The 24,637-nt window shown below is 42.7% G+C and overlaps 1 protein-coding gene across 3 annotated transcripts in view; it reads left to right on the forward strand.

The window, feature by feature from the left end:
* The window catches only part of mkln1 (muskelin 1, intracellular mediator containing kelch motifs), a 195,571-nt gene that overhangs the window by 34,297 nt on the left and 136,637 nt on the right, over positions 1-24,637 (forward strand). For all 3 annotated transcript variants that reach the window (XM_072471106.1, XM_072471109.1, XM_072471107.1), the window contains exons 2-3: positions 12,675-12,744; positions 19,372-19,514. In XM_072471106.1, coding sequence (XP_072327207.1) covers positions 12,675-12,744; positions 19,372-19,514 — 213 coding nt within the window. The remainder of the gene's footprint in view (positions 1-12,674; positions 12,745-19,371; positions 19,515-24,637) is intronic.

Raw genomic sequence — 24,637 nt, forward strand, 5'->3', positions numbered from 1 at the left:
TAATATCAAAGCGGTCTTAACACACTTAAAGTATAGAATGATTAGAACAAGTCAATGTGGATATTTCAAAAGGGGAAACCAGTTTGACAAACTTATTGAGGATGTAACTAGTAACATAGATAAAGGGCAATCAGTAGATGTAGTATACCTGTCCACCTGCTGATCTGTGATGACATATGAGGTAAAGACTTGACTGGAATGTTTCTCAGGGTCACACAGCTAAGTGAGACTCGCCGGTCTCCCACCTGAAGGCTTGCCAGTACTGTAGCATTAGTTAGTATTGTGTTCCCGGTGTAACCGTTATTTCAAATACCAATAAAAATATTTAAAAATAAATAAATAAATCCACCTACCAATCACATTCAATCTATGCCCCCTGGTAATTGATCTCTCTGCTAGCGGAAACAAATCTTTCCTGTCTACACTATCTAGGCCCCTCATAATTTTGTACACCTCAATTAGGTCAACCCTCTATTCTAAGGGAAACAACATTAGCCTATCCAATCTCCCCTGCATAGCTACAATTTTTCAGCTCTGGTGACATTCTTGTAAATCTCCTGCATTCTCTCCAGAACCGTTATGTCCTTCCTGTAATGTGATGAGCAGAACTGTACACAATTCTCATTGTGGCCTAACCAGCATTTTATACAGTTCCAGCATTACATCCCTGCTTTTGTATTCAATACCTCATCCAATAAAGGAAAGTATTCCATGATCTTTCTTGACCATCGTGACCACCTATCCTACCACCTTCAAGGACCTGTGATCATGCACTTCCTCAACCCCTCTAAATCATCTTTTTATTGCATATTCCCTTGCCCTCCCCAAATGCAGTACCTCACATTTTTCCAGATTAAATTCCATTTGCCACTTCTCTGTCCACTCAACAAAACCATTGATATCATTCTGGAGTTGACCGCTATCCTCTGCACCATCAACCACATGGCCAACCTTTGTGTAATTTGCAAATTTACTAATTATGCCACCCACACGTAAGCCTAGATCATTAAAGTAAACAACAAACAGCAAGGGCTACAACATTGAGCCCTGTGGAACACCACTGGAAACTGTTTTCCATTTGCAACAACATCCATCAACCATGACCCTTTGTTTCCAGTCATTGAGCTAATTTTGGATCCCACCTGCTATCTGCCCTTAAGATCCCATAAGATCTCACTTTTCTGACCAATCTACCATTGGGACCTTATAAAATGCCTAACTGAAATCCATGTAGGCAACATCCACTGCATTACTCTCATCAGTGCTTCTTGTCACAAGGCACAATTGTCCCCTAATAAAACCATACTGACTATCCTTGATTAATCCGTGTCCTCTTAAGTGACAGTATATCCTGTCCCTCAGAATATTTCCCAATAATTTGCCCACCACTGAAGTCAAACTTATGGGCCTATTGTTTTCTGGCCTATCCCTCGCACCCTTAAATAATGGCAGAACCTTTGCAGGCCGTGTCTACATCTAGTGAGGATTGGAAAAACAATCCTCCCGAGTATCTTCTATATCCTACTTGGCTTCCTTCAATGGCCTGGGATACCATCCATCTGGCCCTGGTGGTTTATCCATCTCCAAGGATGCCAGTCCCTCCAATGCTTCCTATTTTGCTGTGCTTATTGTATCTAATATGTCACATTTCTTTAAATGGAATGTCTGCATCATCCTTCTCCTTGGTGAAGACAGAGAGAAAGTACCCACTGAGGACCCTGCCCATATCTTCTTCATCGACCCGCAAGTTACCATGTATTTTTCGTCAGTATTCACTCAGGAAAAAGATAATGTTGTGGAGGAGAATGCTGAGCCCCAGGCTAATAGAATAGATGGCATTGAGGTACGTAGGGAAGAGGTGTTGGCAATTCTGGACAGGCTGAAAATAGATAAGTCCCCGGGACCTGATGGGATTTATCCTAGGATTCTATGGGAGGCCAGGGAAGAGATTGCTGGACCTTTGGCTTTGATTTTTATGTCATCATTGGCTACAGGAATAGTGCCAGAGGACTGGAGGACAGCAAATGTGGTCCCTTTGTTCAAAAAGGGGGAGCAGAGACAACCCCGGCAACTATAGACCGGTGAGCCTCACGTCTGTAGTGGGTAAAGTCTTGGAGGGGATTATAAGAGACAAGATTTATAATCATCTAGATAGGAATAATATGATCAGGGATAGTCAGCATGGCTTTGTGAAGGGTAGGTCATGCCTCACAAACCTTATTGAGTTCTTTGAGAAGGTGACTGAACAGGTAGACGAGGGTAGAGCAGTTGATGTGGTGTATATGGATTTCAGCAAAGCGTTTGATAAGGTTCCCCACGGTAGGCTATTGCAAAAAATACGGAGGCTGGGGATTGAGGGTGATTTAGAGATGTGGATCAGAAATTGGCTAGCTGAAAGAAGACAGAGGGTGGTGGTTGATGGGAAATGTTCAGAATGGAGTACAGTCACAAGTGGAGTACCACAAGGATCTGTTCTGGGGCCGTTGCTGTTTGTCATTTTTATCAATAACCTGGAGGAAGGCGCAGAAGGGTGGGTGAGTAAATTTGCAGACGATACTAAAGTCGGTGGTGTTGTCGATAGTGTGGAAGGATGTAGCAGGTTACAGAGGGACATAGATAAGCTGCAGAGCTGGGCTGAGAGGTGGCAAATGGAGTTTAATGTAGAGAAGTGTGAGGTGATTCACTTTGGAAGGAATAACAGGAATGCGGAATATTTGGCTAATGGTAAAGTTCTTGAAAGTGTGGATGAGCAGAGGCATCTAGGTGTCCATGTACATAGATCCCTGAAAGTTGCCACCCAGGTTGATAGGGTTGTGAAGAAGGCCTATGGAGTGTTGGCCTTTATTGGTAGAGGGATTGAGTTCCGGAGTCGGGAGGTCATGTTGCAGCTGTACAGAACTCTGGTACGGCCGCATTTGGAGTATTGCGTACAGTTCTGGTCACCGCATTATAGGAAGGACGTGGAGGCTTTGGAGCGGGTGCAGAGGAGATTTACCAGGATGTTGCCTGGTATGGAGGGAAAATCTTATGAGGAAAGGCTGATGGACTTGAGGTTGTTTTCGTTGGAGAGAAGAAGGTTAAGAGGAGACTTAATAGAGGCATACAAAATGATCAGGGGGTTGGATAGGGTGGACAGTGAGAGCCTTCTCCCGCGGATGGATATGACTGGCACGAGGGGACATAACTTTAAACTGAGGGGTAATAGATATAGGACAGAGGTCAGAGGTAGGTTCTTTACGCAAAGAGTAGTGAGGCCGTGGAATGCCCTACCTGCTACAGTAGTGAACTCGCCAACATTGAGGGCATTTAAAAGTTTATTGGATAAACATATGGATGATAATGGCATAGTGTAGGTTAGATGGCTTTTGTTTCGGTGCAACATCGTGGGCCGAAGGGCCTGCACTGCGCTGTATTGTTCTATGTTCTATGTTCTATGTATTGTCTGTTCCTTAGTTATTCCTTTGCTATTAATGTATTCGTAAACCATCTTGGGATTTTCTTTGATTTTACCTACCAATATCTTTTTGTATCCTATTTTTTTCCATAGGCGTCTCTTTGTTTTCCTAATTTCTGTTTTTACTTCACTGTTGTGTTTTCTATGCTCCTAGGCTTTCTACGGTATTAAGTCTTTTGTGACTGCCATAAGCCACCTTTTTCTTTTCCTGCATTATCTTGGCCAGCATGCATCTGAATAAGAAGTGGGATCTACATTTGGCAGTACCGCCCTTTTGTTACTTTGTGGGGATATGTCTACACTGTGCCTGTAGAATTTCACTGTTGAATGTCTCCCACTGATTTGAAATTTTTCCTTCGAATTGCTGCATCCAGTTCTTTCTTGCCAATCCATCTCTCGGCTTTGTAAAATTTGTCTTCTCCCAATATAGAACTGTTCTATCTTTGTTGCTGTTTTTCTGGTGATATTTTATTCTCTCCTTTCCCAAAATGATGCTAAAACTGTATTATGGTCACTTTCTCCAAAATAGCCCCCCACTGTTGCTTCATCCATTTGCCCAACTTCATTTCTGAAGATAAAATCTAGAATTGCACCCCTTCTAATTGGGCCTGTTACATGCTAGCTAAAAAGCTCTCTTGAATGCGGTTCAAGAATTTTGTGCCCTTCATACTGTTTGTATCCCAGTGGATGTTAATGTAATTGAAGTCCCCGATTACTGCCCAATTATTTTTGCACTCCGAAATCTGTTTACATATTTGCTTTTTTAACCCCCTCTACTATTTGGGGTCTATGGTACACTCTCAGCAATGTGGCTGCCCCTTTTTGAATTTCTGAACTCTACCCATATGGCCTCATTTGATGCTTCATTTAGTATATCATCCCTTCTCATAGCTGTAACTGATTCTTTAACCAATAACGCTACACCCCCACCTTTATAAAAAAATTTTAAAAAAATCTCTTTTATATCCAGGGATGTTGAGCCACCATTTTTGCGCCATCACCAACCACCACCCTGCAAAGGTTCCATGAGCACGATGATAGCATCTATCTGTGCCTTCAGCTCATCGGCTTTATTTACTTTGCTCCTTACGTTTACATATATGCTTTTTAACACTGCAAAATTACTGTGCTGGACACATTTTAACCTGTATTGCTTCTGGCTTTTCAGAGTCACTCACCAATTCTCAATATCCCTTTACCTGCTCTGAATTTTCCCTCTGGTTCCCAAACCCCTGCCACCCCACTGCCAATCGAGTTTAAATCCCCTCCCCAACACTAGCAAATCTCCTTGCGAGGGTATTTGTCCCAGCCCTGTTCAGGTGTAGACCGTCCAGCTTGTACAGGGCCCACCTTTCCCAAACTGGTCCCAATACCTCCAATCTCACATCCTTCCTCCTACACCAGCTTTCCAGCCGTATGTTTAATTGCTCAATTCTCCCATTTCTGCACTTGCTTACACATGGGACTGGGAGTAATCCTGAGATAACTGCTTTCGACGTCCTGTTTTACAATCTCCTTCACAGCTCCCTGATATATGCTTTCAGGAACTTGCCCCTTTTCCTATCCAAGTCATTGGTGCCAACGTGGAACATGTCCTCTGGCTGACAATTCTCCCCCAGAAGAATGTTCTGCAGCCACTCTGTGACATCCTTGACCCCGAAACCTGGGAGGCACCATACCATCCTGGAGTCATGTCTCTGGTCACAGAAATGCCTTGACTATTTCCCGAATGAATGAATCCTCTATCACTACTGCACTTCCCTTGTTTCTCTCCTTCTGTACATCTTTATTAGTGTCACAAGTAGGCTTTTGTTAACACTGCTATGATGTTACTGTGAAAATCCCCTAGTCGCCACATTCAGCACCTGTTCGGCAGTACCCGTGGTGCCATAAATGTGGCTCTGACTAGACTCAGGAACCAACACCCTCATTGCTATCCAAAGTGGAAAACCAATTGGTGAGCAGGACCTCTGGACTACTGCCTAGTTTTCTTAGACTGCCTGGCGGCCACCCGTTCCCTCTCTGCCTTCAGGCTCCTAAGCTGCTACGTGACCACCTCTTTCGACATGCGATCCACGGAGCTCTCAGCCTCGTGGATGTGCCAGAGTCACTCCACCCATCGGTTGAGCTCCGAAACCCAGAGTTCAGAGTTCTGTGGCTGGTGACACTTCCTGCACATGTGGTCTTCTAGGACATTAACGTCCATGACTTCCATGTTTTACAAGGCACTCATTCCACATGGCTGAGCTGCCCTGCCATGGCTTCACTTTGCTTTCTTTATGTTAACTTAATTTTACTTTTACAACTTTACTTTACCTGGCCTTGACTTAACTTTATTTCCCTATTGCTTGTTTTTCTTTCTTAAATGTAACTAGCCCCATCTTTTAGAAATAATGATTTTTTTTCTAATTCTCAGCTACTTGATGACCCTCTAACAGTAGTTTATCTCCAACCAACCAATGAACTTGTGTTTTTCTCATGATATCAGGTACTGACTCCCTGGCTTGGCTTCCTTTCCTTGGGGTGCTGCTGACTGCCTGTCCCCTGCTCCTTCGCTTGTTTCTTGCTGAAAAGTTTAATACATGCCTCAAATAACTGACTAGTATTACATTCCACATACACATTTAGGCCTCTGTTTCTTGGCATAATGTTTTTAGTGGACCAAGCTGTACAACAGCCATTGTGCTTTATACTGAATTTGGTTTTCGCTTTCTCCATTTAATAAGAAATTGGAGCAGGGGCAGCCCCTGCAGCCTGCCCTGCCTTTTCAGTAAGATTGTGGCTGATCCTGAGTGGAAAACGTTTCTCATCCCAGTTGGATCCAATCTGTTAACCTTTCCAACTAGGTGTCCATATTATCTTTTTGGAAGCTGAAATTTTAGTTATTTCTTTGTTTAAAGTGGACATCAAATATCCACACTGGAGTAGCACTGCAGCTTTTTGTGTTGAACTGTTTGATTTCTGTTCCATAGTTGTTGCTATTGCCAGGAGCAATGAAGAATTTTGCTTCATCGCTCTTGGAAGGACTTCAATTTTCTTACAATGGCTATACACCAATTGATCTAATTTTAACCTATTTGATGAAATGGAAATATTTAGCTGAAATATATGTATATTGAACTCGAAACAAGCAAGAGGCCAGGTGGGATCTTTCGCTTAATAGCAATTGCTTTGGCATAGCCAGGCAAACTGTTGAAGTGGGTGTGCTAAATTGGTCCAAAAGACAATTTAATGTTTTGGGGAGCAGAAAAGAGATTGAGGGATATTGAGCAAGTGTGTGGGATAAATTGAATTAACTTAAGGCAGTGGTGCTTGAACATTTAGTCCGTGGATCCCTTCAAATACCTCATGGGCCACTGTACCAGCCCTCCCCCACCCGCTTTCCTAAAAAAACTGAATCTTGATTAATCGGAAGAATGGCGGTGCTTTTGGTAGACCAACAAAGTGATGTCTGGTTCGAAGCTGGAAAGTTCCATGTTGGGTTCCATGTTCAGGTTGTTCCTCTCTAGTCAGCCCCCACAATTGTAACAATAACACAAATTTTGCTTATAAAACTCTATTGTTGTTGATTCTACTGACTTGTGCCACACATGCAGGAGTCATTCGGGTGTGTGAGGTCACTTGAATGGTGGGGTTGAGGGCTCTGGTCTGTTAACTCGTGCTATGGTCTTGCATGCAGTGATTTGCAATTTGGACCAGCTTGCTGACTACATGGAAGCCCCTCTTGGACCCTCAGTAGTCTCTGGAGCCCACTTTGAGATCCACTGGCATATGGGGATGACTTGGTCCACCCCATGATTTTTCCCCTTACTTATTGGTGATGAAAGAAAAATGCTACCAGTGCCAAGAGTCCCTGGATTTCGAACATTGATAGTAAAGTCAAGAAACTGTTGTGGATGAGTTGGGTTTCTCCAGGTCTACTTCACCATTTAGCACCGAAAATCAGAGAAACTGAGGATTGAAGCTTAATCAGTTTTTTTTTAAAGTAACTAGGTTGCTGATCAGTACTTTTTTAAGATCCCATTAACTGGGAATATGATTGAAAATAGAATAATTTTTGCTCTTGAGAATAATATTTATACTTAAAAATAATTCAATTTTTAATGAGAAGTATGTATTTTATGAAGCCAGACTGTTTAATTCATATGTGAAATTGTAAGTTCATTTCTGATGCACTGAATAAAATCCGATAACTTGCAGTATTGCTCTCAGGCTTGTATAGTAAATGCTCCAAGTGTAGATTGAAGTATTTATGCCACTATGGGCTGAAAATATGCACAATGGTGTTGTGTTATATCTGAGTAATATGCAGTGAATGTTTTGCCACTGCACAACTTCGTGCCAGAATAACTTGAAATCTATTCATGACTTGATGTTGCTGCTGGAAGGAACCTGACCTGACCCTGAACCTGTGGGCAACCGAGTTCCTGGTAGATTAGCTGCAAGATCAGCTATTCCGACATCAGCTGATCCTCTTGGCATCAGCCTGTCCCATTGGAAATGGGAGTCTTGACGTCTGGTGGAATTTAGCTCCCGCCGACGAGATCATCTGCTGGAATGAACAGCTGATATTGCAGCTAGCCTTTGAGAATGCTTGGCCAGTATGCTGTCCTGTCCTGCACAAGAGCAGGTTGCTGGTTTTTTTGGTGATTTTTTTTTTTCTTCTCCTCCTTCTGCTTTTCATTTTCAGTTACCAGTATGTTCTGTATGTTAAAAGGAAATAGTATGATCAATGACCTCCAAAATCTGACCTGTGCCTTGTGCATACTTCAGGATCTTTTAGCAGTTTTTTGCCTGAATCTTGCAGTTATGTCACCTGAATTAAACTTGAATTATTCGTGCTGATTACCTTTTTCAAATAACATTTGCAGAGCGGCTCAATTGCCAATGATTTTTATGCAATGTATCCTCAAATCATTGCACAACGTGTGCTGCTGTGTTCTACTGTCCCAGATGAAATTCTGAAACCCCGATTGAAGGGCTGCATGGGATCTTTTGTATTGGTGTAGTTCATAACCAATACAATAAAAAGTTTTAATCCTAAATCCCATTGAATGAATCGTGATCCAACTATGAAGATTGCGGACATGAGGATTTAATGGTTAGTGCTGCAGCACAGTGACTAAAAACCACACCTCCATCCTGCGCTAAATGTAATTTGTGGGTCAAACGTTTGAACAAAGAACAAAGAAAGGTACAGCACAGGAACCGGCCCTCCAAGCCTGTGCCGATCATGCTGCCCGACTAAACTACAATCTTCTACACTTACTGGGTCCGTATCCCTCTATTCCCATCCTGTTCATGTATTTGTCAAGATGCCCCTTAAATGTCACTATCGTCCCTGCTTCCACCACCTCCTCCGGCAGTGAGTTTGAGGCACCCACTACCCTCTGTGTAAAAAAGGTTGATTGTGATTGTGTTCAGTGTAATTTTAATTGGGGTGATTAGGCATTGTCTTACTGTCAAATGACGCTTCTCAAAAACAGATTAGTGAAGTTAGAGACAGCATGTCTGACTGTTAAATACACTTAATATTGTCCAGCAAAAACTTGGTTGACTGAGTGTGGCTTCAGCAGCCCTTGCAAAATTCAAGCTGATGGAAATTGATTGTAGTCATAATGAGCGTAAAGGCTGTGGTTGTTGGATGCCAACGATCTCAGCCGCAGGAAATCGCTGTAGAAGCTCCTCAGGATAGTGCTTTAGGCCCAGCTATCCTCCTTTAAATACTTGCCTCCAGCATTAGGTCAGAAGTCAGGATGCTTGCTGATCTGTGTTTCGTACCATTGGATGTGGAAAATATTCATGCTTGGGCTGGTAAGTGGCAACACTTGTGCTAATGACCGTCTCACACAATTGAAATTCTAACCAGCTCCCCATGACTTTCAATGGCATTGCCATAGCTGAATCTCTCGCCATCAATATCGTGGGAGTTACCATTGACCAGAATCTCAGTAGCACAGTGGTTTGCACTGTTGCTTCACAGGGTCACGGGTTCGATTCCCTGCTTGGGTCACTGTCTGTGCGGAGCCTGCACGTTCTCTGTGTCTGCGTGGGTTTCCTCCCGCAAGTCCCGAAAGACGTGCTGTTACGTAATTTGGACATTCTGAATTCTTTCTCTGTATCCGAACAGGCGCCGGAATGTGGCGACTAGGAGCTTTTCACAGTAACTTCATTGCAGTGTTAATGTAAGCCTACTTGTGACAAGAAAGATTATTATAAATTATTATAACTGGATCAGCCCTATATTGCTGTGGCTGCGGGAGCAGCTCGGGTTGGGAATTCTACAGTAAGTAAGTAAGCTCATCTGACTCCCCAGAGCTTGTCTATGACAAGGCACAAGTCAGGACTGTGATTGAATACTCTCCATTTGCCTGAGTAAGTGCAGCGTCAACAACATTCAAGAAGCTTGGCACCGTCTAGGATAAAGTAACCTGCTTCAGCACCTAATCCACCACCTTAAACATTCACTCCCTCCATTACCGACTCTGTGGCAGCAGTGTATACCATCTCCAAGATGTACTGCAGGAACTTGTTCAGCCTCCTTCGACAGCACCTTCCAAATCCATGATCTCTACCACCAAAGAAGGGCATCAGACATATGAGCTATCAGTGGACCAATTAGTTTTGAACCTGCTCCATCATTAGATAAAGCCATGGCTGATCTGATTGTAGCCTCAACTCTACTGTCCTCCTTACTCCCACACCCTTTGCTTTCCTTTATAAATCAAGAGTTTTCTTACTCAGCTGTAAAAATATTCCAATAACCTGCCTCCTCCACTCTGGGGAAGCGAAAACTACAGAAATCTAACGATGCTCCGAGAGACAAAATTCTCATCCAAGACAGCTTAAATGGGAGACACCTTATTTTTAAACTGTGTCCCCTGGTTCTAAACTCTCTCATTTGGGGAAACATCCTCTCGGCATCCACCCTTTCAAGTGCATCTAGGGCCTTTTATGTTTCAATAAGATCATGTCTCATTCTTCTTAATTCCAGTGGATACAGGCCCAACCTATCCGTGCATTCCTCATGAGATAACTCCTCCATCCCACGAGTCAGATGAGTGAACCTTTTCTGAACTGCTTCCGTTGCAATGATATCCTTTAAGTAAGGACACCAAAACCGTACACTGTACTATGTGGTGTCTTCAACGCCCTGCGCAATTGTATGGGATGCATGTGAATACCACATGCACATTCTTCTCCCAAGCCCCGCACCATCCTGACTTGAAACTCTATCACTCTTCCTTTACTTTTGTTGGATCATTATCCTGCAACTCTCTCCCTAATAGCACGTTGGGTGGACTGCAGCAGTCCAAGAGGCGATTCACCACCTCCACCTCCAAGAGCAATTGGGGATGGGTGACAATTGCTGGCCTTGCTCATGATACTCAAATTCTATAAATAAATAAAGTTTTTCAACCTATGATAATATACAGAGCAGCCGTATGTCCATAAACTTGTGTGAGATCAACTTATCAGGAAGCATGAGTGATGCCTATCCAGGCCTTAAAGCTCGCCAAAGTCCCTGCTGTGTTTTGCATCGTCTTTTACACTAATTTTAAAAACAAGCATTCATTGTCTAATTCTTGGTGGGTTTAACTTCATTTGGTGTCTTATGACCTTTAAGTCAGTGAACAGATTGAACATACACAATGATAGGGGTCTCGTGTCCTGGTTAGTATCCTGGTCAGTATCCTGTTACATTGTCATCTCAGCGACCTTTCTATCCTATCTTTTCTCTTGCCACACTGTGCTGTCATTGTGATAGAAAGATATTATCTGCGAGCATACAGGTCAAACCAATTTTGATTTAGTTGCGGCTAAACATTTAGTTGTTCTGTCTCCATACTTTTATCAAAATAATGATAAAACATGCAAATACTTTAGCTGAAATAAGAACGCATGCTTACATGCACAAACATGGAACTTGTTTGCTTTTCTACCTGAATTTTTGTTGTGAAGCCATAACTAACTTTCATAACTAGTCCATAGTAAGTATAATCGTGTTGTCATTTGGATTGCCTTGCTCATTTGGCTATTGAAAAACTGAACATATGCGCACCTCTCATTCGTTGTGATCTAAGTTTCCTATTTCATTCTCCGCTATTGACTTGGAGCCCCTGTTTCAAAATGAACATTGCTTTTGCGAAGTTTAAGTACATTCTCCACTGTGATCTAGAGTCATTAATGTCTAATTAACCATGTTCTAATCAACATTAAAAAGGGGAAAATTGTCACGAGAATGTATTTCGCATAGCCTCCCTGTGCCGTACACAAACAGAACGATTATGGGATTTTGCAATTTATTATCTCCTACAGCTTTTGCTCCAATTGCATAGTGGGAGTTTGTTTGCATTCTTGTGCAACAGCCCCTGAATTGTAGGTAATTTACTTCTTGGTTTGCGCTATTGTATTAATGCCTGCATGGAAATGCCCAAAATTGATGGCTGTATTATGTTGTTGCCCTTACCCTCACCTAAAATTAGGAGTTTATATGGGACTGCACTGATGGAATTTGATTTAGCACAAAAATATGAAGGTTTAGAATTTACAACATGACTACGTGTACATGTATTGTACAATGGACCATTGCACTCGATTATAACATGAAGGACCAGCCCCCCCCTTGATCAAAAATAAATTGAAGTTTCCTCTAATCCGACAATCTGACAAACCGATTAATTGAAATCTTTTTGAAGCAGATGTCGGCTTCCTGAGTTCTGCTGGAGTGAGAGCATTTATAAATTTGCATGATTTTGGCTTTCCTGCACACTGGACAGATGCAGGAGGCAAGTGATAGGCGAATCAATGTTGTGGACCTCGACCATTAGCCTTGTGTGTGTTGCTCTTTTCATTTGTCCCTTAGTTTATTTAATTGAATTTATTTGTTTCACAAAATAGTTTTGAGCTATCTGCAAGGCCAGGAATCTGATGTTGATTATCTTTACTCGGGTTACAATCTGTGTGTTTCCAGCATTTTTCTTTTTCTTCCAGTTTGTATGTATGGTGTTGTGAATTTTGAACATTTTATTCAACCTCCATGAGAACAAATTATCCTGTGATTTAGTTAAACATGACATGATGCTATATAGATCAAGAAATTATTAAGGATTTGGAGAATCCTGTTCACGCTGTCAGACAAGACTGAAGGGAGTTGCACCGCTTGAGGGAAAGGAGATTAACTATGAGGAACTAACCAAGGTGTTTTGCTGTTTTTCAGGAATATTTTGGTGGATAAACCTCATGACCAGTCTTCAAGGTGGTCCTCTGAAAGCAACTATCCCCCTCAGGTGAAAGACCGTACATTTGTGTTCTTTGCTTTTCACTCTTTTTCAACTACTTTTTATAATTCCTCTTCTTGCATTAATCCTTTAAAGCTGTTGTACATTACTTCACAGATGCATCACAAATGTGTATTCTGTGTTTTAATTGAGGTGAGGGACACATTGCTTTCTTTTCAAACTGCACAATCCTGTAGCTAGTCTTTAGTGGTTGCAGCACGCACTTCAGGATTTTCACAAGTCCAATGCAGTACATTTTTGTGTGGCTGTGGTTTTGAGCCTAATCCTAATCCCCTGGACTATTGCTCCTGTGACTAACTTTGTGAATACCTTCCCACCCCTTACTGCACAAGCCTGTCCGATGGCAATTTGAAGATAGTTTTTAAAAATTTGTTCTTGGAATGTGGGGACCGCTGGCTGGGCCAGCAATTGATCCCCATCCCAAATTGTCCTTGAACTGAGTGGCTTGTTTGGCTATTTCAGTGGGCAATTAAGAGTCAATCGCATCGCTGTGTACGTCTGGAGTCACATAAAATCATACAATTTACAGTGCAGAAGGAGGCTATTCGGCTCATCGAGTTTGCACCGGCTCTTGGAAAGAGCATCCGACTTAAGTCCACGCTTCCACCCTATCCCAGTAACATCACCTAACGTTTTGGACATTAAGGGCCAATTTAGCATGGTCACTCCAGTTAACCTGTACATCTTTGGACTGTGGGCGCAAACCAGAGAACCTGCAGGAAGTGCGAACCCAAAACACAGTCACCCGAGGCCGGAATTGAACCAGGGTCCCTGGAACTGTGAGGCAGCAATGCTAACCACTGTGCTGCCGCCCATGTACACCAGACCGAGTATGGACGACAGATTTCCTTCCCTGAAGGACATTAGTGAACCAGATGGGTTTTTACTGCGATCGGCAATGGTTTCATGGTCATCGTTAGATTTCTATTTTAATTCAAATTTAGCCATCTGTCATGGTGGGATTCGAACCCAGGACCCCAGAGCATTACCCTAGGTCTCTGGATTACTCGACCAGTGAAAATACCACTACACCACTACCTCCCCTTTTAGTTGCACGAAGTTAAAATAATTACATTGCAAGCACCTAAATTTACCCCATTTATATCATGGGAACATTATTAGGTAAATATTTTATGCTCCATAAACTGGGATGATTGCAAAGAAACTGCAGAATACAGTATCATGCATTCCCTAATTTCATCTCACTGTTAGTGGTAGGTCCTCCTGCTTTCCTGACAGAATTTCCTTCAGTAAACCTCTACCCCTCCATTTCCACTCTTTTTGACTCTTAATGTAAAATGCACACACAAATGTTTAGCAATTAGTTGAGGTAGGGTGTGTCAATTTGCTGCAAGTGCAGGTCCATTTGATACCAATTCTAATTCTGACAGTTGTATCTGAGTGCTCCTAACAGCAAATATAAGAATCTCTTATTATTAATGACTTTAATAGTTTCAAATGGTATCGGAAAAGTAATTTTTTGCTGACGTGGTCTTTTGTGTTCCTATTCTAAGTGTTTCCTATTCCATGGAATAAGCATTTGTGTACTTCTACCATGACGTACGTATGCAGATATATGGAGTTTATTGAGCAGTTTCTTGTATTTTACAGAAGCAATCCACATCCCCAGTCATTGTTTCAGGCGAAACGAGCATGTTCACATCCTTGTCTTCTAATTTATTCCTGAGCTGAGCTTCGAAACCATTTCTTTCCTCCATCTCTAAAGACCATTACCTTCCACCTCACAGACTCCATTAGTCCAAGGCTCGTTCCTCCAGATATGAACTTATGCAAAGTTCTGTTGCTAGTGTCCTAACTCTCATCCAAGTTCCATTCACACATTTGCATTTGATTGCTTTTTGAATTTGGGGGAATTTGTGGTTGTACCTTTCTTGATGCTTTGTGTATGTTGTATGCCCATATCATGGAATGGAAGCAATTGTAACAATTGTATGTACAAATTAATACATTTTAATTGACGTTGAATGTAAAATAGAGCTGAAATTTCCAAACCAGAAGAGCGTGATGCAGCTGTACTGCTTTGATATGGACTCCCCTGTGAATCAAAAATACTGTGTTCTCCATAATATATTTAGCTGGAAATTTATGAAAAACTCTGCAGCATATTGAAGAAATTTGCATAACTTTAAAGCTGCAAAGGATTTTTCAGCACTGTGAAACAAAATGTGAAATTCAATCAGCTTAATTTCTAACAATGTCGTGCTTTGCCTGCTTGTGATCTATAATGCAGGAGATACCATGCTCCAGTGGCAGTTTTTAAAGAGTACCACATACTGTTGTGTGCATCAATATTTTATACTTGATTATTTCCAAATCTTTGCACTGCTTGCGATGCATAGAATGTTACTTAACAGTTCCTCAGCAGCGTTACCTATTTTATATTGGGAACTGGATTTTATTTAAATTTGCAGTCAAAATAAAAAGAATAGGTAGGCCCAAAAAGATTCAAGAAGCATTACTTGTTCATAGTGCAGTGAAGATTTGATTTGTGCATCACTATGTTTAGACACCGCTTCAGATGTTTGGGGGCAGATGAATGATCATCTGTCAGGTCTCTGAGCCTTGGACATTTCATTGAATCATAGAATTTACAGTGCAGAAGGAGGCCATTCGGCCCATCGAGTGTGCAACGGCCCTTGGAAAGAGCACCCCACTAAGCCTCCACCCTATCCCCGTAACCGTACCTAACCTTTTTGGACACTAAGGGCAATTTATCATGGCCAATCCACCTAACCACAGTTTGGACTGTGGGAGGAAACCGGAGCACCCGGAGGAAACCCACGCAAACACGGGGAGAACATGCAGAGACAGACAGTGACCCAAGCTGGGAATCGAACCTGGGACCCTGGAGCTGTGAAGAAACTGTGCTAACCACTGTGCTACCGTGCTGCCCTCGTATCCAGTGCTCCTCCCACAGGAGTTGGAAGTGGCGGTCCATTCGGGAATGTCTTTTAGGAAATCTGTTATCCATACCTGGTCAGGCCTACATGTGACTCCAGATCCACAGCAATGTGGTTGACTTTTAATTGCCCTCTGGGATGGGCAATAAATACTGATCCAGCTGGCGATGCCCACATCCTATGAATGAACTTTTTAAAAAAAAAAAAAAGCTGTGGGCATAGATTTATCAATGCTTATCCATTTAGTGCGTATGTTTTGAAAGCTGGAGGTCCTCTTGTTTCAGTGTGAATTGCCCCCTCCCTTCCATTCATTGCCTGCCCTTCTCTTTGTGCACAGTACTGCAAACCTGACACGGGAGCAGTGGAAATACCATGCACGTGCAGACTGTCCCACTTCTGGTGTACAGAATGTGACAGGTAATCATTCACCTGCCACACAGAAAATTATGCACAGATAACCAATCCAAAACCTATTACAATTCTCGTGGAACTCATGTGCAGTCACCGTGTGCCTTCCCAATGCGTACACTGTGCCAGATAACCTACGCAAGATCTGATAGAATGACAGCACAGCTTATTTTTAGTCACAGCTTATCCTACTCCCTGTGCAAGCAGCATGCCAAACAAACTGCCCCGGGTCTGCCATAAACAATTCTGGCCATTTTTTGTATGACATCTTCTGGTATGGTAGTTGGGGTAAAATCAGAAATTATGTGAAGTATCTAGCAAGTATTTAAGCTGATGCAATTAAAAAAAAATATATATATATATTTATTAATAGCTGATGCAATTTTGTCTGTAATGTGAAGTGTATGTCATCCTTTAATGAATTGACTCAAAATGCAACAATCATTCAAAAACTGCAAAGGGCAATCAAATGGGCTTACGGAGAAAAGTAAAAATTGAGGTGAAAAAGAACCATCTTGAAAAGGCAGTGGTAAACTAATCGAATCACTCAAGATTTTCTGGCAAACTTTCTGATGCTGTTAATTTTTTTTCAGTAACTGAAATTTCCGATGTCGGGAATAAAGTCTTGCATAAAACTTGGATACGGCAAAGAAATTTCTGTATTCCATAATACAATTGATGTGTTACATTGCACCTCCTCCCTTTCCATCCTCTCACAATAACCTGGACTTTGATGTAGACCGTTGATTCTGCGCAGTTGACCCCAAGGGATTCAGTTGCAATTAGCTGGACAAAGTCAAAAACACTGAAGTTCAAGTTTATAAGTACATTTTAAAATAGACTCTTGAGATTTTTTAATGGGAGACATGGAAACCGGATACTTTCCTTCGCTCTAATTTGTTATTTCCTTTCCTCTTTTAAAAAAAATAAAATAACTGCATTTAGCAAGTAAAATTAGCAAGTGGAAATATTCCAATTGTTGATAGCAGTCCAAAACACCAACCACTACAAAATGTAGCATTTGTTTCTAGAAATTTAGACATCGATGTTTGTCAGGATCCTCGTGCTTTTGTCTGACCTCAAAGCCACCATTAACTTGAACCCCAGTTTCCTTCGCACATTTAAGCTAAACACTATGTATCCTCCTCCTGTTGTGCCGAATGTCATGTTTCATGACAAGACCAGAGGCCTCTGCCCGTGGGGCAAAATCTAACTACCAACCAAATTGAGGAATGCCCAAGTGCAGCCAGATCATGTGCTGCCTCTTCCCTAACATAGGGATATACATGTGGATATACATAGCATATCCACATGTATCGAGATTTGAAAATAGCATTGCATCCCAGTACACAAAATTTTTTTTTTTTTTTGTAAATATTTTATTGAGAATTTTTGGTCAACCAACACAGTACATTGTGCATCCTTTACACTATATTATAACAACACAAATAACAATGACCTATTTTATAAACAAAAAATGAATGAATCAATAATAAATAACAAAAATGAAAACTAACCCTAATTGGCAACTGCCTTACCACAAGTAACACTCTCCAAAAATATAATTTAACAGTCCAATATATAATTATCTGTAGCAACGACCTATACATATTATACAGTATATATTAACCCTGAAAGTCCTTCTGGTTCCCCCCCCCCTATCCTGGGCTGCTGCTGCTGCCTTCTTTTTTCCATTCCATCTATCTTTCTGCGAGGTATTCGACGAACGGTTGCCACCGCCTGGTGAACCCTTGAGCCGACCCCCTTAGAACGAACTTAATCCGCTCTAGCTTTATAAACCCTGCCATGTCATTTATCCAGGTCTCCACCCCCGGGGGCTTGGCTTCTTTCCACATTAGCAATATCCTGCGCCGGGCTACTAGGGACGCAAAGGCCAAAACATCGGCCTCTCTCGCCTCCTGCACTCCCGGCTCTTGTGCAACCCCAAATATAGCCAACCCCCAGCTTGGTTCGACCCGGACCCCTACTACTTTTGAAAGCACCTTTGTCACCCCCATCCAAAACCCCTGTAGTGTCGGGCATGACCAAAACATATGGGTATGATTCGCTGGGCTTCTCGAGCACCTCGCACACCTATCCTCCACCCCAAAAAATTTACTGAGCCGTGCTCCAGTCATATGCGCCCTGTGTAATACCTTAAACTGAATCAGGCTTAGCCTGGCACACGAGGACGACGAGTTTACCCTGCTCAGGGCATCTGCCCACAGCCCCTCCTCGATCTCCTCCCCCAGCTCTTCTTCCCATTTCCCTTTTAGTTCATCTACCATAGTCTCCCCTTCGTCCCTCATTTCCCTATATATATCTGACACCTTACCATCCCCCACCCATGTCTTTGAGATCACTCTGTCCTGCACCTCTTGTGTCGGGAGCTGCGGGAATTCCCTCACCTGTTGCCTCTATTAAGTTAAAATTAATAGACACATCCAAATCTTCATTAGCTTTATGTACCCATCTATTTTTTATATTTCTGACACCAGATTGGATTACCTACATTAAACATAGTAATGATCTTTATTGTTGTCACAAGTAGGTTTGCATTAACACTGCAATGAAAATCCCCTAGTCTCCACACTCCCGCCTGTTCGGGTACATAGAGGGAGAGTTCAGAATGTCCAATTAACCTAACAAGCACGTCTTTCAGGACTTGTGGGAGGAAACTGGAGCCACTGGAGGAAACCCACGCAGATACAGGGAGAACGTGCAGACTCCGCACAGACAGTGACCTAAGTGGGAATCGAACCTGGGTCTCTGGCACTGTGAAGCAATAAAGCTAGCCACTCTCTGCAGCTCTTACTTAACATTCAAAAGATTAGGGTCAAATAGACTAATCTAATCGTCAACTTAACACAAACTTAATACCCTGTGCTTTTATAACTTCCCTATTCCCAAGCCAGTTCTTATTCCATCTAACTACATTGCCAATGATCCTGTATACTTTCATCCATAGAAGTTTTGCCCTGGAACATTGCCAAGTATCTTCTGAAATACAAAATATTTTTACTCAACAGAAAGCATTGATAATGGTTTTGGTCACCATTTTAAGGAAGTCCATTCTGTTTTAAAGAAGTGGCGTGTCAATTTTTAAGCCATACTGATTCTTTTGCGGAACATTTTCTGTCTAATTTTTAAATGAGCGTTTTTGGTTATGCCAGTGTTCTTCTTCAGTTTATATTTCCAATTATCGTTTATCTTTGAATATGATCGCACAGGTTCTCTCAAAGATATTCTTAGCCTCCCTATGAATTGTTTGATTCTTTTCCTCCAGTACTTGATTCTGAAACTTGAGAGACCTGCAATAGTTCAGAGCATTACCTTCGGCAAGTATGAAAAAACCCATGTCTGCAACCTGAAGAAGTTCAAAGTTTATGGGGGAATGAGTGAAGAGAACATGACTGAACTGCTGTCAAGGCAAGTGATAACAGTGGTGTTATGATAATTGCTTTTACTGTTGTTTTCTTCCATGTTTAGCTGTAGGAAGGTTACGCGAGACGTTTGGAAAGCAATCATTCTGTAGGTGTTTGATAAGCAAATGATTCAATTGAGGATTTCTGTTATCTTTTATAAATTGACAAGTCATCTGAGTACCTTCACTACCTAACCAGAATCATAGATTATCATAGAATTTACAGTGCAGAAGAAGGCCATTCGGCCCATCGAGTCTGCACCGGCTCTTGGGAAGAGCACCCTACCCAAGGTCAACACCTCCACCCTATCCCCATAACCCAGTAACCCCACCCAACACTAAGGGCAATTTTGGACACTAAGGGCAATTAATCACAGCCAATCCACCTAACCTGCACATCTTTGGACTGTGGGAGGAAACCGGAGCACTCAGAGGAAATCCACACACACACTGGGAGTATGTGCAGACTCCGCACAGACAGTGACCCAAGCCGGAATCGAACCTGGGACCCTGGAGCTGTGAAGCATTTGTGCTATCCACAATGCTACCGTGCTGCCCTTTTTGGTATCTACTTGTATTGTTTGTTTGTTGGCGGATGTTTTTGCAACGGACCCTGGATGGCCTGTTTCTTACCCCTCCGATTTTGTTAATGTTTAATGCCAGAATTTCTATTGCTTACAGTTTGAATTGTCGTGTGTAGAACAAATAATGGATTTGTTTATTTGAACCGAGATTCAAGCTGGTATACTAGCTCGGGGACTAGGTGATGCCATTGAGTTATATCTTGCTATTGGACACTTAATTTCCTTGAATGTGTTCGGCTTGGAATTCATTCTAGGCTAGTTATCTATGGAAAATATATACTTTCTATAGGTAATCTGTACTTGCAGTCATGGCAATTATGCCTTCATGTGAGCACTATTTGGTGCTGCCGAGAAGAACTCTGAATTGGAAATACCTCCAGAAACCTGTTTGATTGCCATTGTGGCTGGGAAGGAATTTCCCCAAATTTTTATCCGCTCTTCAATTGGCCCAGAATTTTTATTTGCCCCTTCCAACAGCTTGTGTGGTGGGAGGAGGGAAATCTACACAATAAACCAGATCCAACGGGCAACTGTTTGTTTTTCTTTATTTTCATGCAGCAGAAACATGGCAAAGCTGTGGGAGCTGAGCATTACAGGTTTCTTAATATCAGATGGGTGAGAATGTTGGTCAAAAAATTAGAACATAGGATCTATGTAGGGAATGGTGCAAACGTTTAAACATTTTGTCATGTTCTGATAAATTGGGGGTAAAGGCAAGAATAACAGGGTTAGGGTTGGTGACCATGGGTTTGGAAGGTGCCTTTGTGAGTTTCTGCAAAGCATCTTGCAGATGCTAACAATGATGGCACTGTTCATCATTGGTGGAGGGAGTGACTGTGGAAGGGGTACCAATCATGTGGGCTGCTTTGTACTGGATGCTGTTGACCTTCAGTGTTGTTGGAGCTGCAATCGTGCAGGCAAATGGAGAGAGAATATTCCATCACACTCCTGATTTATGCCTTGTCGATGGTAAACTGGCTTTGGGGAGTTGGGAGGCGAGCTACTTGCCACAGTAAGTTTTGGAGCACAGGTCTTCGATAGTAGTATTGTCCTAAGTGTTCTTGTGCATGGGTCACAAAAAAGTATACAGATACAGCATGTAATTAAGAAGGCGGAATGTTCTCCTTTTATTATGGATGAATGGAACATAAATGTAAGGATCTTGTGCTTCAGTTATATGGGACATAGAACATAGAACAATACAGCGCAGTACAGGCCCTTCGGCCCACGATGTTGCACCGAAACAAAAACCATCTAACTTACACTATGCCAGTATCATCCATATGTTTATCCAATAAACTTTTAAATGCCCTCAATGTTGGCGAGTTCACTACTGTAGCAGGTAGGGCATTCCACGGCGCCTCTACTCTTTGCGTAAAGAACCTACCTCTGACCTCTGTCCTATATCTATTACCCCTCAGTTTAAAGTTATGTCCCCTCGTGCCAGTCATATCCATCCGCGGGAGAAGGCTCTCACTGTCCACCCTATCCAACCCCCTGATCATTTTGTATGCCTCTATTAAGTCTCCTCTTAACCTTCTTCTTCTCCAACGAAAACAACCTCAAGTCCATCAGCCTTTCCTCATAAGATTTTCCCTCCATACCAGGCAACATCCTGGTAAATCTCCTCTGCACCCGCTCCAAAGCCTCCACGTCCTTCCTATAATGCGGTGACCAGAACTGTACGCAATACTCCAAATGCGGCCGTACCAGAGTTCTGTACAGCTGCAACATGACCTCCCGACTCCGGAACTCAATCCCTCTACCAATAAAGGCCAACACTCCATAGGCCTTCTTCACAACCCTATCAACCTGGGTGGCAACTTTCAGGGATCTATGTACATGGACACCTAGATGCCTCTGCTCATCCACACTTTCAAGAACTTTACCATCAGCCAAATATTCCGCATTCCTGTTATTCCTTCCAAAGTGAATCACCTCACACTTCTCTACATTAAACTCCATTTGCCACCTCTCAGCCCAGCTCTGCAGCTTATCTATGTCCCTCTGTAACCTGCTACATCCTTCCACACTATCGACAACACCACCGACTTTAGTATCGTCTGCAAATTTACTCACCCACCCTTCTGCGCCTTCCTCCAGGTCATTGATAAAAATGACAAACAACAACGGCCCCAGAACAGATCCTTGTGGTACTCCACTTGTGACTGTACTCCATTCTGAACATTTCCCATCAACCACCACCCTCTGTCTTCTTTCAGCTAGCCAATTTCTGATCCACATCTCTAAATCACCCTCAATCCCCAGCCTCTGTATTTTTTGCAATAGCCTACCGTGGGGAACCTTATCAAACGCTTTGCTGAAATCCATATACACCACATCAACTGCTCTACCCTCGTCTACCTGTTCAGTCACCTTCTCAAAGAACTCAATAAGGTTTGTGAGGCATGACCTACCCTTCACAAAGCCATGCTGACTATCCCTGATCATATTATTCCTATCTAGATGATTATAAATCTTGTCTCTTATAATCCCCTCCAAGACTTTACCCACTACAGACGTGAGGCTCACCGGTCTATAGTTGCCGGGGTTGTCTCTGCTCCCCTTTTTGAACAAAGGGACCACATTTGCTGTCCTCCAGTCCTCTGGCACTATTCCTGTAGCCAATGATGACATAAAAATCAAAGCCAAAGGTCCAGCAATCTCTTCCCTGGCCTCCCAGAGAATCCTAGGATAAATCCCATCAGGTCCCGGGGACTTATCTATTTTCAGCCTGTCCAGAACCTCTTCCCTACGTACCTCAATGCCATCTATTCTATTAGCCTGGGGCTCAGCATTCTCCTCCACACCATTATCTTTTTCCTGAGTGAATACTGACGAAAAATATTCATTAAGTATCTCGCCTATCTCTTCAGACTCCACACACAATTTCCCATCCCTGTCCTTGACTGGTCCTACTCTTTCCCTTGTCATTCGCTTATTCCTGACATACCTATAGAAAGCTTTTGGGTTTTCCTTGATCCTTCCTGCCAAATACTTCTCATGTCCCCTCCTTGCTCGTCTTAGCTCTCTCTTTAGATCCTTCCTCGCTACCTTGTAACTATCCATCGCCCCAACCGAAACTTCACACTTCATCTTCACATAGGCCTCCTTCTTCCTCTTAACAAGAGATTCCACTTCCTTGGTAAACCACGGTTCCCTCGCTCGACGCCTTCCTCCCTGTCTGACCGGTACATACTTATCAAGAACACGCAGTAGCTGATCCTTGAACAAGCCCCACTTATCCAGTGTGCCCAACACTTGCAGCCTACTTCTCCACCTTATCCCCCCCCCAAGTCACGTCTAATGGCATCATAATTGCCCTTCCCCCAGCTATAACTCTTGCCCTGCGGTGTATACTTATCCCTTTCCATCATTAACGTAAACGTCACCGAATTGTGGTCACTGTCCCCAAAGTGCTCTCCTACCTCCAAATCCAACACCTGGCCTGGTTCATTACCCAAAACCAAATCCAACGTGGCCTCGCCTCTTGTTGGCCTGTCAACATATTGTTTCAGGAAACCCTCCTGCGCACACTGTACAAAAAACGACCCATCTATTGTACTCGAACTATATCTTTTCCAGTCAATATTTGGAAAGTTAAAGTCTCCCATAATAACTACCCTGTTACTTTCGCTCATATCCAGAATCATCTTCGCCATCCTTTCCTCTACATCCCTAGAACTATTAGGAGGCCTATAAAAAAACTCCCAACAGGGTGACCTCTCCTTTCCTGTTTCTAACTTCAGCCCATACTACCTCGGAAGAAGAGTCCCCATCTAGCATCCTCTCCGCCACCGTAATACTGCTCTTGACTAGCAGCGCCACACCTCCCCCTCTTTTGCCTCCTTCTCTGAGCTTACTAAAACACCTAAACCCAAGAACCTGCAACATCCATTCCTGTCCCTGCTCTATCCATGTCTCCGAAATGGCCACAACATCGAAGTCCCAGGTACCAACCCATGCTGCCAGTTCCCCTACCTTGTTTCGTATACTCCTGGCATTGAAGTAGACACACTTCAAACCACCTACCTGAACACTGGCCCCCTCCTGCAACGTCAAATCTGTGCTCCTGACCTCTATACTCTCATTCTCCCTTGCCCTAAACAGGGACATTGGTGTGACTACATCTTGAATACTGTGTGCAGTTGTGGTCTCCTTATTTACGAAATTATTGGAAGTGGTTCAGATGAGGTTTCCTAGATTGATATCTGGAAAGAGCAGGTTGTTTTATGAGGAAAGGTTCATCAAACTGGGCTTGTTTCCACTGGGGGTTAGAGCAATGAGGGGTGACTGAATTATACAAGATCCTGAACGGTATTGAAAGGATGTTTCCTCTTGTGGGTGCGTCCAGAACCAAGGGGTGCTTGGTTCTCCCTTTTATTTATTTATTTATTCATTGTTTATTTATTTATTTAAAATTTTTTTGGGGGAAATTGAAATTGTTGAAGTTAACCAAAGGTTTAAGACATGGCAGGAGATCTCAGACCCGTGTCATGCTCCTCGTGTGCGATGTGGGAGCTTAGGGACACGTCCACTGTCCC

Source organism: Scyliorhinus torazame, chromosome 13, assembly GCF_047496885.1.
Source record: "Scyliorhinus torazame isolate Kashiwa2021f chromosome 13, sScyTor2.1, whole genome shotgun sequence".
NCBI lineage: Eukaryota > Metazoa > Chordata > Chondrichthyes > Carcharhiniformes > Scyliorhinidae > Scyliorhinus > Scyliorhinus torazame.